At 37.1% G+C, this 16,364-nt stretch overlaps 1 protein-coding gene across 1 annotated transcript in view; it reads right to left on the bottom strand.

The window, feature by feature from the left end:
* lbx1a (ladybird homeobox 1a) overlaps positions 1 to 2,369 on the bottom strand; it is a 2,827-nt gene extending 458 nt beyond the window's left edge. Inside the window, exons 1-2 of the mRNA XM_027136333.2 lie at positions 1,468 to 2,369; positions 1 to 751 (exon numbers count right to left, since the gene is read on the bottom strand). The exon at positions 1 to 751 is cut by the window's left edge and continues 458 nt beyond it. Coding sequence (XP_026992134.1) covers positions 267 to 751; positions 1,468 to 1,792 — 810 coding nt within the window. The 5' untranslated portion in view covers positions 1,793 to 2,369 and the 3' untranslated portion in view covers positions 1 to 266. The remainder of the gene's footprint in view (positions 752 to 1,467) is intronic.
* Between the last annotated feature and the right edge of the window lie 13,995 nt (positions 2,370 to 16,364).

Below are 16,364 nucleotides of genomic sequence, written 5' to 3'. Positions count from 1 at the left end.
GAGAGAGAGAGAGAGAGAGAGAGAGAGAGAGAGGAATTATGTCACGGTACTTATTGCTTTCCTTCAACTAACAGTTTGTTTGAAATAAATAAGCTACATGATTGCGATGTTTAGATAACTGTCATTGCATAAATAAATCTGGGAAAACTGTCCATGCTTTTGAGTTTTCATTTGCCATGAGTCTTTTAAATACATTTGGTGCATTAATGGCACTTTAAACTCTAGCGTTTTAAGGAAAAGTGTTTGTAAACGCTAGATTCTGAGCATCAGTCATCAACGTCGATTTCCTCCTCTTCGTCCTCGGAGCTGTCTTTACTGGTTGTGTGGTCTGTGAGCGGTGATGGTGGAGACGCAGGCCGCTGGCTCGCGCTGTCCCGCTCCCTACCGCACAGCCCCGCAGATTCGCTCATTGGTGGTGTAGCCGTGCCGTTTGCGCACTTTTCCAGGTCCGCTAATTTGGCCATCTTTTCGAAGGACACTGAGCCAAGAGCTTTGGCCGACTCTACGTCCGCTTTCATCTCCTCCAGGTCACGTTTGAGCTTGGCTCGTCGATTTTGGAACCAGGTGATGACCTGCGCGTTGGTTAAGCCCAGCTGCTGCGCGATCTGATCTCGGTCCGCCGGAGATAAATATTTCTGATAAAGAAACCGCTTCTCCAACTCGTATATCTGATGATTCGTGAAGGCTGTCCTCGACTTTCTCCGTTTTTTGGGAGTATTCCTCTGGCCAAATAGCGTCATGCCGTCTCTACCTGAATAAAACAAACCAGCCAACACACCCAGAATGTGATATTAATTCAAAGAAATCACACCAGCACCAGAAGTAGCATTAGCAATAATAACAGCCAAAATGTGATATTGATAAAAAATAAAAATACACAAGCACCAGAAGTAACATTATCGATAATAACAGTCAAAATGTGATATTAATAAAAAATAAAAATACACCAGCACAAGAGGTAGCATTATCAATTATAACAGCTACAACAACAATAACAACACTAAAACATCGTATAAATAATAATAATAATAATAATAATAATAATAATAATAATAATAATAATAATAATAATAATAATAATAATAATAATAATGCACATGTTTATATTTTACTGTTTCACAGCTTTAAGACTGATCTGCTACATTGTAAAATAATTTCTATATCGTAATTATGTAAAGGAATTCTGATATTTATAGCATTAAATACAACATACCTAGGATTATTGGGGTCAAAATGACTAAATCGCCATTTAATGGTTACACACTATACATTACGCAATTTAAATATACAACGTGTTAAACGTTTCATTTTACAATTGAATTCTAAAGACCGAAATAAAAAAGAGACACTGTTAATATCCAAATTTATAAACCTGTAATATTCCAATATATTTATATATTTTGTAAGTTTTATATGTAACAAACTATTTCAGAATTTTTATTCTATTAAACAGGTTTATGTATTTACCTTCAGCGGCCTGCAGAACACTGACTTCGAGCCCTTTGAAGGTTTTGCTGGCCAGTTCTTCCAGTGCGCACAGAGGAGAGGTGTGTGTGAGCAAAGCCCGGCTGCCTAACGGGTGAGCCGATGATGGAAGCTTCTCACCGGCCGAGAGGAGATGCGCCGTGCTGCAAAGCGAATAACTTCGTTTCATGGAGGGTTTGTTTAGTATGTCCTCAATGCTGAAAGGCGTGAGAGGCTTGTTGGAGTTTGCAGGAGGAGGCAGATGGTCCAGTGGACTGCGCCTTCTCTCCTCAACCGAGGCGCATTTTGCGTCTTCTTTGGAGGTCATTTTTTCGTGTTTTCAGTTTGTGCCGCTAAATTTCAACAATTTCTACAATTACAGTCTTATTTACAGGAGTTTTATTCGTATTATTTTGCTGGACCGAGAAAAAAAAACGAATTTAAAGACGCGGTCCGAATATGTTTGCAATTACATGCCCGCCAACATGGTGTAGTTGGTTTTGCCGCAGGGTTGGAGAACTTCGAGTCCTTTAAAGTGGCGGTTCTCCTGGCCACAGCTCCTGTGGAAAGGGATCAAGCTCGACGAGCTCAACAATCCGAGAGCTACTGAAGTCTCAGCACGAATAGCCAGCCTCAAAAGAAGCTGGAATTGACTATACTAACAAGTTATTGTTGATAGCGAGACAATCAATTATATCCAGTGGCACTTTCTCTCTCTCCCTCTCCCTCCCTGTCTCTTGCTCTTTGACTATGTTGCAGTCCAGTGCGAGCTTTAGTGAAGAAGGAGCCCCGTTAATTAGAGGGCATGGCCGGGAGGAGGAGCTCAAACCCGATTAGAATACTTAATACTCCCACCATTTCTTCCATATTAATGATATGTCGATAGGAATTTTCGTTTTGGCTGATCATATTTAAGAATCGATAAATTTCGTTGTGGCCTGTGATTTAGACAAAAACACTTAAACGTTAGATTCGACAGAATGTATTTAATACAAATGTGCACAATATTCGTATTTATTTAATTATATTGAAGTAAGCGCATATTATTATTATTATTATTATTATTATTATTATTATTATTATTATTATTATTATTATTATTATCCATCTGAAATAGGTAGGTAGGAAGCACAGCAGTATATAACAGTTGATAAAAGACAGATAGCAAAAGAGACGGAGTGAGTGAGAGAGAGAGAGAGAGAGAGAGAGAGAGAGAGAGAGAGAGAGAGAGAGAGAGAGAGAGAGTGAGCTCGTCCCTCTCAGCTGCTCCAAATCTTCGGTGCCATAACTCAAGCGCAAAGGGCCAGCACACATCAGCAGTAAGATATTTCATCTCTAAAAATCACCCGCTGCTCTTGTTCCCATATTTTTGGCGTTGGGGGATTTTTTTCCTTTTTTGCGAGGGATTTGCGCAGCATGTGAGAAGGATAACGCTAAACGTCTTTATATGCGTGGAAATACAAATCAGGTCTTTTCCTGTTTGCGATCTATACTGGTCTAATTGATCTCTATTTGGATAAAATTCTAACAGGCCATTTTCACTAAGCGTTTAATAATATAAGTGTATTAGTAGTCTATGGAGTCATTTAGATGTTTTGACTGACCTTCCCACTGCTTTTTTGCCATTTAGGAGAGTATGAGGCCTGGAATAGGTTTAACAGGCAGAGAGCTGTGGGGCTGCAGCTCTGCACTGATAGATGGAGATCTGTAAGTAGCTGTAGTATTCTGAGATAAGTGGTTTATGCTGGCGACTTTAATGTGAATATATATATATATATATATATATATATATATATATATATATATATATATATATATATATATATATATATACGTGCGTTCAATTTCAAAGCTTAAATGTACTTTTGTAGGCCATTAATTCTATTTTTTCCATTAAAACTCAAACTAGAATAACATATCAAAATAAAATGGGTTAAAAATAAATCAAACGACATAAACAGACTATCAAATTGCGAATAAGCTGAAACTGCACATTGCACACAAATGCTTGGACGACAAATGCACGACTACACCGAGTAAAATGACAGCGCGTGCAGCGTTGCCAAGGGTACAAAGTGTGCGTAGTGTGCGTAACGTATGACGCACTTAAATTTTACGCGAAGCGAAACCGGAAGACGAAGCAATTTCTGCTTCATGGGAAAAATTAAACTGCAGTTTCAGATACAACCGCAATCCAAATAAGACTCACATCTTTAAGGAAGCTTAACGAGTAAACAGACATCAAGAACCAACACTGTGTAGACTACACGATCTACAAGCTAAAATGTCCTCGTTTTAAATATCCATCAATTAATCTATTGTAATATTATTATGCTAAATATACTCATCAGAATATGCGACCATTTCCATACCAAGTATGATGAGCTAAAAGCAGGTTCTGGAAATAAAAGTGGATGGAAATATCCAAAGCATATGATTCAGGGAAACGTGTCATTTTGGTCTAGCATTGTGGAAGGCTCTGGCTGGACAGGTTTATTATTTCATTTATTCATCGCTTCCGAGAGAGATCCGATTTCACAGACTATGTCAGATCTGTTCACCAAGTTTGGATTTTGCTTCTTTTCTTTTCATTGTAGAAACTGTAAATCATCTATCCACACATCTGCTGTGATGGAGGTCTCCATCGGATCTCTCTGAATCTAAAAGCACCACGATTTTCACCCTCATTTAATCTTTATTCAGCAGTGAGGGTAGGAAACAAGAAAGGCTTAAAACATCTAAGAACAATAACAATGATTATTATTATTATAATCATTATATTATTATTATTATTATTATTATTATTATTATTATTATTTACAACTATTACTACTACTACTACTACTACTACTACTACTACTACTACTAACAATAATAATAATAGTAATTATTACTATTATTATTATTGTTAGTAGTAGTAGTAGTAGTAGTAGTAGTAGTAGTAGTAGTAGTAGTATTAGTATTATTATTAATACTATTATTCCTAATGAAGCCTTGTATTAAATTAGCTTATTGGTTTAAGATTATTTAGTAATTGCTACTGCTACTATTGCCTCTCGTTACAATACGTAGTACTCGCGTACATAAGTAAAATTAATAAGTTTCCTAAAAAAATGTCCACGGATATTTATTCAGCCATCAAAACGAACAAAGGTCCTTTATACACAGATGAATTCACACAAATAATAGAGCTTTGGCAGGCGTTTCTTAACTTCATTAATTCAGACAGAAATCCACCATCTCATGACTTTATCGACGTTTATCAACAAAAGATGAGCTTGCACTCAAACAAATAAACCCACTGAAAAAAACACCTACTATTCAAAAAATACAGTGATGTTCTTTAAAATCTCTTCAATGGGCTCTAAATAAGCCAATTTGGAAACACGTCTATGGAGGAGCATGAGCTGTTTACCCAGTGAGGCGGGGTGTTGACTGAGCAAATGCTGGGTTGATTTTTAAAAAACAATCAAACAAACAAACAAACAAACAAACAAACAAGACCAGCTTGTCTGTACTAGCTAGTGCTAACCGATATTCCAATAAATAATAAGAGAACTCCTGAGGCAACCTTAGCTATAGGCTAAATAATGTATATAGTTTTGTAGCAGTAGATTTTTGTAAAACGTAAATGAAATTATAAGAGAAATTAACTTATGAAATATCCCAATTTATCTGAATTATAACAAGAACCCAACTACAGCGACATTTCACCCCTCAAATAACGTTAACGCTGCTTTAGCCAACTCTGTCTAGCAAGCACACAATTACAAAGCTTTTGCCTGCATAATATCCAGTGTAGCTTTATACCATTTAGTTACATCTTTTTAAAAGTTTCAAATTATAATTATATAAATTATATTACTCCTTACAGTTGCCGCTGATTTCTTTATGGATTTTATATTTTCCTCTCAATTGAAGATACTAGTAAACGAATCTTGTCGCAATGTTCCTGATCTCTTTCAGGTCCGCGTCTCAAACCCAGCATGCCTTAGTGATTCGTTATAAAAAAAAAAAATAACTAAATCAACTTCTGAGAAAACAAGCTAAAAACAATAACCGAGATGTAAAAAAAACAATTAAAAAAACGTTATTCTATATAGGATATAGGAGATGTTCAAATAACTACACATATATTTCCTATAACATACATACACAATATTTTGCTTGGTGTGTTGTGTGACTTGGTGGAGTCACACCACTCTGTTTATCTTTTGTGGTTCTGACTTTTCCCCTGCACTATTCATATTACATATTGTTACATATTGCCCATGCCGTGCCATTTCTGACACTTGGATCATGGCCTGAAACTAAATTAGCTCTTGTACTCACTAGTTCCCTGATGCTGATGCCCTAATCCCACACACAGATGTTTGTAATTAAGAAACTGGTAGTGTCCACAAGACCTGAGCATGAGAGGACAGAAAGTGGACAATAGACTGAATAATCAAAAACAGAATGACCTGAATGCTGTTACATAGTTTTGATACCTCTTGTGGAGCATTAATTACTGGCAGACTACACTCACTCTCTGACTCTAAGTGCCAAATTCTTTTGGATGATCCTCTGGCTATATTCAATTACTTTTTTCCAGCTAGTGCTGTTTTTCCTGTCTTATGACCAAACATACTGACCATAATGTACCACTGTGTAACACAATGCATGTGGGTTGTATTATTGGTTAATATCACATAATACTGGTTATTATTACCACTTTTATGTGACTTAATTTGTAAATTCTCATAATATAGCTCTTACTCTGATGCATCTATCTATCTATCTATCTATCTATCTATCTATCTATCTATCTATCTATCTATCTATCTATCTATCTATCTATCTATCTATCTATATATATATATATATATATATATATATATATATATATATATATATATATATATATATATATATATAAGAGTACATAGCTGTAAGAAAGTAATGTGCATTATTTTAGCATAGAAACTTATATGAAGTCATGACAAACCATAAATGGATCAATCCTGCAAACCAGACCCTACATTTATTATTAACAACAGTAGCTTGGATACCAGCCCATCTGAGGTGGATTAACATTTGGCAAGCACAGCATTGGCACCAACTGTTCTGTCATCCCCATGTAAATTACCTTCCACACACACACACACACACAAAAAAGAAATACAAGGTCAATCTGATGTGATTAGAGACAAACTGAAGAGACAAATTCTTTTATAATTCCTGTCTGCAGCAATGATGCTGTACCATTATCCTAATGTGCAACTCTATATAATGCAGAAATATTCTCTATAATATTCATAAAATAATAACACTAGGAAAGAAAACGTGACCAATCATGTAACACAAGAATAATGTCAATCTTTCTTATGACAAAAATAATTGTACTAAGTTTCATTAATCACTACAAAAAATACTCACTATTGGCAACATTTTTGCTTTACGATTTGATTATGTTGGGCTTAGTAGCCTCTTATTTAACTATTGGTCACCAAGGCTTATAGTTCAAATTAGCTCCAGAGTGCTCAGTTTGCTCATAGTATTGCTAAGATTGTTTTCAGAATCATTATACAACATTTGGCCAGTTTTCGGAAGCCCAATACCAGCAAAACCAGAGCACATTTATTGCCGCCTCTTCAAGGTGCCGAGTGCAGTGCCCTGATTTTATAGCCTGATGCAGAACCTATGTTCTGCTCCATCCACCATAGACACACACATGGTTTTTCCCATGGCCTCCGGGACAACACCGTCTAATGTAACGCCAGATGAAACTCCAAATTGAGCGGCTTTGTGGGCCACAGTGGTTGCAGTGGAAAAGGCTCTGGGTGGTTAATCTGTAGGGCGAGTGCTCAGCACACAAGCCTGCACATCAATTAGGTGAGTAATGGATGTGGAGCTGGCACAGGACCCGAGTGAAACCAGAGCTGACAACTAGCTGAAATCAGATCATGAAACTGAGGTCTGTGTGAACTGTGTTTGGCTGAGAGGGGAGCAGATGAGGTGGAATGCCTCTATGCTCCCATTACAAGAAGTGTTTTGGGTGGAGAGGAGCGTGAGTGAGATGTGGGCCACACTGGACCCACTGACATTTCACTCTAATTGCAGTATGGCTTCGATGGTGGTTAAAAGATGACTTAAAAAACTAAAACTGAGTTTGAGAACTACTTCACAAAAGTAGAAGTGGCCGTCTTGATTTATCTCCCTAATATGCACACATTCTGGTAATGCAATGGTTCAGTAAAGAACATCTACTATATATTTCTTTGTTCATCCCAATTCTTGGCATTTATTTTTTAAGCAATGTAACAGAAATGCTTATATAGTGAAACACACACCACACACACACAAACACACACACACACACACACACACACACACACACACACACACACATATACATATATATATATATATATATATATATATATATATACATATATATATATATATATATATATATATATATATATATACATACATATATATATACATACATATATATATATATATATATATATCTATATATATATATATATATATATATATATATCTATATATATATCTAAATATGTATATATTATTTATTTATTTATTTATCTAAAACATTTAGCAGCCTGCCCAGTTATGCTCAATAACCAGAAGCAGTACAGGAAATCTATCAACACAGTCAAAGGATTCAGAGCTGGAAGAGAGCAGGCACCAAGATAACAAGCAGCTCATAGTCAGACACAGTGCTTTATTGCCTCTCATTCTTTGACAGCACGTTTTGAATGTCACAGTCTGGAGAAGTCCTGAGGCACAGGTGAGAAATAGACCCATGTCAGAGGAAAGATATTGAGAGGACAAAGTGTGTCAGATATGCACCTGAGGTTAGCTGCCATGGCCCAAGTCCAGTCTTTGCAGCTGAACAGCATAGAGAGCCCTCATGACCCGAGGCAGACAGAAAAGAGCAACGACCCATCCCTGTGCCCTGATTGCCTTATTAAAGATATCAACTGTTGTAGACAATGTGTGCTGTCGATAATTCAATTACAAGACCTAATAATATACATTCTATGTAATAATAACAAAATTAACTGTTAAACCTTGCCTTGCTTTATAATTACTACTAAACATATTGAATCAAGGGAAGTTTCTGTGAAGTGGCTAGATCTTATTAACAAATGACAATACTTTTTACAATATTACTAACAAAGAGTCAACACTGTCACTGTGCTTGATCTGTGTTACAGAGACAGATAAATAACAATCTCTCCAAGTGTATTATCAACATTGTTTTAATTGAATTGAGTTGCAATATATATTTAATTACTCATATTAAATTAAATCCTCACTGTTGTCACTAAAGATCATAGCAATAGATTGCTAGTTATAAAGCTAATTGTTGCTATTATAACTTTATCTGTAATATTAACTATCTAATTGTTTATCATATGATCCAATTGTAGTTTTACAGACTTTAGTGTTTCAAATTTTGGTTTAACCATTTTAGGTATTTTTAAAAATGTTAAAGAGATAGTTGTTTTATTTATTCTTTAGTCGCTAGCTAATGATTTCAATGACTACTCATAATGTTTTGATCAGAAATAACCATCTGAAAAAACAACAACAATACACCTAGTTAGTAAAATAAGTGCTGAGCCAATTACAGTGCACACTGTGCAATACTTAAACAAAGTAAGGCTTGTTATAGTACATTTCCTTCACTGTTGGCAGTATATTAGTGTAAAAAGTGATGGTGAAATCCTTAATAATGTATGTACAGTATACCTACTGCAAGAGCATAACCAAGTACTAAACTTATATGAAGTATTATAAGTTGTTACAGATCAAAGGCTTAGTTTTCATGCATATGCAGAATTAAACTCCACCAAAAAAGATACAAGCAATTTTAAATGACAAAGATAAAAAACGAAATCGTTTATATAAATTTCAATCAGAGAAGCATTTGATGCTAAAACCATAAAGTGCTGAAAATATTAAAATATGTTGACAATAATTAAGGCACAGTCAATATCGTACTTCGTAATCATACTGGAAAACACTGTGCTCCTTGTTACAAAATGAAATCTGAAAGATGATGGCAGTCACATTTGGCTGCATCTGGCTATCAGAGCTAATTTGGGTGTACAGATAACACTCCTACAAGCAAATCCAGTGAGTGTGACTGCTGCTGTGTTAACGAATGCCTGCTGACAATAGGACAGAAATATTCCTCCCCGACTGTGAATCCTTTCTTACCAAATGAACATGTCATGCTTCACCTGCTTTACCGAGAGCATTCCCAAAAGTAAACTAACACATAAATAACAAAACACTGAAAGTTTTACAAAATGCCACTTGCAGAGCCTTCAATTCTCATTATAACTTAGTCTGTGGCACCCAGCTGTCAACCCTGTAGTTTTTATTCAACACTATATTTCACTTACATAACATGTATTGTGGTTTATCTGCAGCTTTAGAACAGCAGCAAAAACAGAGACTGTGAAAACAACACCGCACACACTACACACTCAACAGCAGAGGAGATTTGCAGGCGCTTGAACAGACTCCGCTATCAATCATGGATGAGGAGGTGAGTGAAAAAAGATCGATGTTCACCAAGGAGAGAGAGGGAAAGCGAGAAAGAGAATGCGAGCAAGAGAATCATCGCTCACCTGTTATAATTAGCCCTGGCCCTTTCACAGGATTAATTACCGCAAGATTTTTCACTTTCGTGATTAGACCACATGGGATAGCTAGAAGCACTGAAATAACTATGGCTGAATAACGAGAAAATAGCAAAAGATAAGGACAGAACAGAGATATGCACTCTTTTTCTCTAGGTCTCTCTGTCTCTCTCTCCTCATGGATAACATCACATTTTGCTTTTCCTTTCTCTTCCACTTTCTCTGCTGACCCTGGTGACTCCAGTTTCAGGCCTTACACACAACGGGCTCAGATGGGATTGCTCTATCTACCTAAGATTTATGGAGTGACCTCTTTGTGTCAAAGACTGTTCACTCATCTCTCTCTCCCTCATTCTCTCTCAGAGGTATGATTGGCTCTGTCCACTAGCTGCTTCGCAGTATGAGACTCAAAAAGACACACTATAGAGTACCTAAGCAATAAAGGAAGGAGACTAGAGAGCACCAGAATGTGAGGAAAAATGGGGGATATAGTGGTAAAATGGCTGATGAATGTCTTTACCTGGGTGGCTAAAATAGGAAAGGAGGACGGGTGGACCTTGGATGGCATGAGCTAGTGTTATGATTGATGGTGAGGAGCCGGGTGTGTCTGGATCAATGCTGAGAGCTCTGTAGTGTGGAACAGGTGAGAGAAAGATGAGAAATGGAGGTTGGCAGTCTGGCCTTGCACTTGGATTTGCCATTTCAAAGGAAATGATGCTAAATCTCCAAAACATACCAGAAAAAAACGGCCTAAATCAACCACGAGATTTTCCAGCACAATGTAGCTACTTTAGCATGGCTAATTCTGTTGCCCTTTCCTCACCCTTTTCCTCATAGCCACAATAAGAATAACTCCCATTGCTCCAAGTACTGGAGTTAACTTGATATATTCATTAGCTGTGAGCGATGCCCCTGGATGGCTCCAGCAGCTGCTTGTCTTTTTGTGCAAGCTGAAGAGAGTGAGAGGATTCTGATTGAGCAGCAGCAGTAATCTCTTACTGACAGACAGGCAACCAGCCACTCGCTCATTCCCTCATCTGCTTTGAGACGTCAGACAGGGAGAAGTGCTGAATAATGCAGTTATCCGTGGACCAGCCCAACAGTGCTGTCACCACATACACACACACACACACACACACACACACACACACACACACACACACACACACACACACACACACACACACACACACACACACACACACACACACACACACACACACACACACACACTGAAGCATCCTCGCATTCAACTTTCAATTAACTAGCCAATATGGGAAAGGAAAAAAAAACACAGTTGAAGGTTGTAATAAGTCTGAAATGGAGAAATGTAGAGATTAAGCCGGAATATAGTGGAGAGAAAGATAATGTAGTGAAAGAGAGAAAAAAGGGAAGCAGAATGACTAAAAGAAGAAAAGCAAGAATGAGAGAGAGAGAGAGAGAGAGAGAGAGGATTGGGAAGATGTACGCCTCAGTGGCCTGTCACATACAGCAGATGTTGCTGCCTATTGAGCTGTTAATTTAACGGAAGTTTATTGAATAGTAATTAGGTGGAGCTCGCTTACCATCATAGAGAGGGGCCCTGACTGCAAGCAAAACTCTGATGTCCTCTCAAACACACTCTCTTACACGTTTCACCTCCTACTTTCCATCCTCTCTGTCCTCCACCATCCACGCAGCATCTGTAGCACACAAAACAGGAACCAAAGATATCTCTAAAACACCTCCATAAAAATGTGTATTCTTATTAGAATGGATTTATATGACTGTTTCTGTGGATTTTACCTATCTCCACATAGTTAAAATAATCAATTCAGAATGTTGCTCAAAATGATTTGGTTGCTCTGTAACAACAAATGTTATTATATTTTCATGTTTCATGTTGTGGAGTGTTTTTTAATGTACATGTTGTCCGGGTGAGGGAGGGGGTGTTTGAGAAAAATCAATGTTTAATCAGCAGTGAGCTGTTTGCCTGTGCAGCACGGGGTGCAGAAAAAAAGATCCGGAATGAAGGTGGATTTAGTGCTATAATTATCTCAGTATGAGCAATCAGTCAACATCTACAACTCTATAATTCAATATGCCAAACTCTGCTCGATCACAGCAAGTCTTAACAGCCTACCAAGAAGCAAGCACATTATGCATATACTCAGAGCTCTTTATGAAGCATCACAACATTTTTGTTGGTCGGAAATCAGAAACAGCAGCACTTGGAGGGAGCCTGTTACACAGCTAAAGCTGCGTTCAACAAACACTGCTGCTGTTCTCTTCCATCAGTGTCTCCTCCATCAGAGAATGGACTGCCTGTGGGTGTTTTCTGCTCCGGCACCTGGTCTCTCTAGTCAGGCTAATATGGACACTGCCAGTTTCATGCGCTGAAATACTCACAAACATATGCTGCTTTTGTGATGGAGATGAGCAGCAGAGACATAGCAGCCTTCTCCTTTCACAGCATGGCCAATAGGGGACCCCCTTGGAGGAGCGGAGGTCAAGTGGGAGCTATTGTGATTGGCGGGCTCCAGGGGGAGGTCTTGAGGATGTGTGAATTAGACTCATCAGTGTGAGGTCGTGTATTTGTAAAAGAGTGTGTTTGACCCCTCGTGTGTCTCCCACCCCTGACAGCTTTATCAAGGCTCGGGTTATGAATAAAAACCTCAACAGTCATGAATTTTAACACACCCCAGGGCCAAGGAAGCATTCTCATAGGTTAACAAAACTAAACCCAATGAACTGTTAGTGCCATTTGTGACCCATGTCATTTTTCAATATCATTTGCTGTTTGTTAATTTCAACATGGAAAATAATCTGCATTAATAAATTTGTGATTATAAAATAAAATTGATTAAAAAAATTACATTTGGAAAGGTATGTTCAGTAAAAATTTCAGGATTTATTTTCAAAATAACTTTTTCTTCATTGTTTTATTTCAAATAAAATATTTTAAATACACTCAATAATATTCATTTCTGACATTGTGGAATTCAAGTTAATATCATAAAACCTTATAACTTTACATATATGTCTTTTTTAATGTGGATTAAGCAAGTCAAATAAACTCTCCGATCAGTAATCAGGCAGTTAAAAAAAGAAAAGAAAAAGAATAGCTACCTTAAGAGTCACAATTCTTGAAGAGGCCATTACAGCCAGAGCATTGATTTTAAATAAAACACTGAACGTCTGCTGTTACTTGGAGCACATTTCAAAATGTCACATTTCAGGCCTGTCAAGCTAGCAGAGGCTTAGAGCTGTTTAGCCTGCATCACACTGCAAGAGCAATGCCCAAATCACTGCTTTAATATCACATCACTCTCCCATTGATTTCATGTTAGTTGGCCAGTCCACCCTTTTTTTCTTAAATCAATTTGAAAATAAACAAAAACCTGAGGCAAAAATAACTATAAGAGGTTGCAACCTTTGATCCCCGTATAATTGAAAGAAAAGGTCACAGCTTATAGACACAACCTTACGTTTGCTTTTCCATTAAATGTTATCATTAATGTTTATGTTTAAAAATCATTGCAATGTAAATATATTAACAAACAAAAGCATCATGTCCATCCATGCTGTCTTTTCTGAGCTTTGGGGTTACAACTGGATATTGATTATTTCAATAAATCTGATTAAATCTGACAATTATGTTGCAAATATAAAATAATATTATTATATTATTTAAAAAAAAAAATACTTCTATATTATTTCTTGTTAAATCCACATAATGTTTACTCTATAATGTCTTTTTTGGATCATACAAAATTAGCTGCCTCTCATTTGAACTTTGGTTGTGCACAAAATGTACAAATAAGCCTGAAACTTGTTGATCAATTGATCTACAGAGTAAAACACACACATATACATACGTGTCAAAATTGTTGGTACCCTTCAGTCAATGGATGAAAAACTCACAATGGTCACAGAAAAAACTTTAATCTGACAAAAGAAATAATAAATACAAATTCTATGAAATGTTAAACAATGAAAGTCAGACATTGCTTTTCAACCATGCTTCAACAGAATTATTTAAAAAAAAATAATCTCATTGAACAGGCCTAGACAAAAATGATGGCACCCCCTAACTTAATATTTTGTTGCACAACCTTTTGAGGCAATCACTGCAATCAGACCATTCCTGTAACTGTCAATGAGACTTCTGCACCTCTCAGCAGGTATTTTGGCCCACTCCTCATGAGCAAACTGCTCCAGTTGTTTCCGGTTTGAAGGGTGTCTTTTCCAGATGGCATGTTTCAGCTCCTTCCAAAGATGCTCAATAGGATTGAAGTCAGGGCTCATAGAAGGCCACTTTAGAATAGTCCAAGGTTTTCCTCTTAGCCATTCTTGGGTGTTTTTAGCTGTGCTTTGGGTCATTGTCCTGTTGCAAGACCCATGACCTGCGACTGAGATCAAGCTTTCTGACACTGGCCAGCACTTTCTCTCTAGAATCCCTTGATAGTCTTCAGATTTCCTTGTACCCTGCACAGATTCAAGACGCCCTGTTCCAGATGCAGCAAAGCAGCCCCAGAACATAACAGAGCCTCCTCCATGTTTCACAGTAGGGACAGTGTTCTTTTCTTGATATGAAGCATATCAAGAAAAGAACACTGTCCCTACTGTGAAACATGTCCTATGGACATTCTCCCAGAAGCTTTGTGGCTTGTAAACATGTAGTTTGGCATATTCCAGTCTAGCTTTTTCATGATTGGTTTGTCCTCCTTGATCGTCTCCCATGTAGTCTACTTTGGTTCAAACAACGATGGATGGTGTGATCTGACACTGATGTTCCTTGAGCATTAAGTTCACCTTGGATCTCTTTAGAAGTCTTTCTGGGCTCTTTTGTTACCATTCGGATTATCCGTCTCTTTGATTTGTCATCATTTTTCCTCCTACGGCCATGTTCAGGGAGGTTGGCTTCAGTCCCATGGATCTTAAATTTCTGAATAATATGTGCAACTGTAGTCACAGGAACATCTAGCTGCTTGGAGATGGTCTTATAGCCTTTATAGCCACACCATGTCACCAGAAAACACAGTGACTACCTGGAGCCCTATATATAGGCCACTGACTGATTACAAGATTGTAGACATCTGTAATGCTAATTATTGGACACACCTTGAATTAACATGTCCTTTTGGTCACATTATTTTCAGTCTTATCTAGGGGTACCCTCATTTTTGTCTAGGCCTGTTCCATGAGCTTATTTTTTAAAATAATTCCGTTGAAGCATGGTTGAAAAGCAATGTCTGACTTTCATTGGTTAACATTCATAGAATTTTAATTTATTATTACTTTTGTCAGATTAAAGTTTTTTCTGTGACCATTGTGAGTTTTTCTTTCATTGACAGAAGGGTAGCAATAATTTTGTCCACGTGTGTGTATATATATATACACGTATATATATACACACACGCACATACCATCCTTTATGGAGTCAAAGCTGTACACATATATACGTATACAATGCATTTAAAAAGTCTACAGAATGTTCACCTTTAATGTAAAAAATTTAAATCCAAAGATAAAAAGCTCAGAATAACCAATATTTAGCAGACACCCTTATCCAGAGGGATAAGAGACTTAAAGTCTTTTTTTTAAATCATTTTAGACAACTGAGGGTTAACAGTAGCAGCTTGGTGGACCTGGGATTTGAACTCACTACCATCCAGTTGGTCGTTCAACACCACCTTATTAAATAAATTGGCATTTGTTCAGCATCATGCTCCTGTGAAATAGTAGATACCTGCCTTCAAATAAAGAAACTCTGCTGATTTCTAAATAAATCTCAGCTGTCCTTGGTTGTATTCTACTGTAAGAGCCATGGAATGCAAAGAATTTAAAAAGCATCAACAGGATATCATTATTCAAAGGTATCGGAGAGGCCTACGACACAATTTCCAAGATTTTAGATATACCATCAAACACATTGAATATAATCAACAATTTAAAAAAATGTTGCGCAACATTACAGAGAACAGGATGTCCCTCTAAACTTGATGAGAAAAGAAAGACAAAACTGGTCCTGTTGGCTGTCAAGAGGTTTACAGCAACATGATGGAGCTGCAGTTCCTTCTGTCAAGTATTGTTTGCTATTTGTCACAGCTATCTCCTCTATTCTTCATGTGTGTGGGCTATAGGCCAGGGTGCCAAGATGTAAGCCTTTACCTGTAAAAAAAAAAAAAAAAAAAAAACGATGAGAAAAAATAATACTATCACCATACAAAACAGGGTGGTTGTGGCTGGAAC

This window comes from Tachysurus fulvidraco, chromosome 4 (genome assembly GCF_022655615.1).
Source record: "Tachysurus fulvidraco isolate hzauxx_2018 chromosome 4, HZAU_PFXX_2.0, whole genome shotgun sequence".
NCBI lineage: Eukaryota > Metazoa > Chordata > Actinopteri > Siluriformes > Bagridae > Tachysurus > Tachysurus fulvidraco.
Note: the sequence above shows the minus strand (reverse complement) of the source record. Positions and strands in the feature narration are given on the sequence as shown.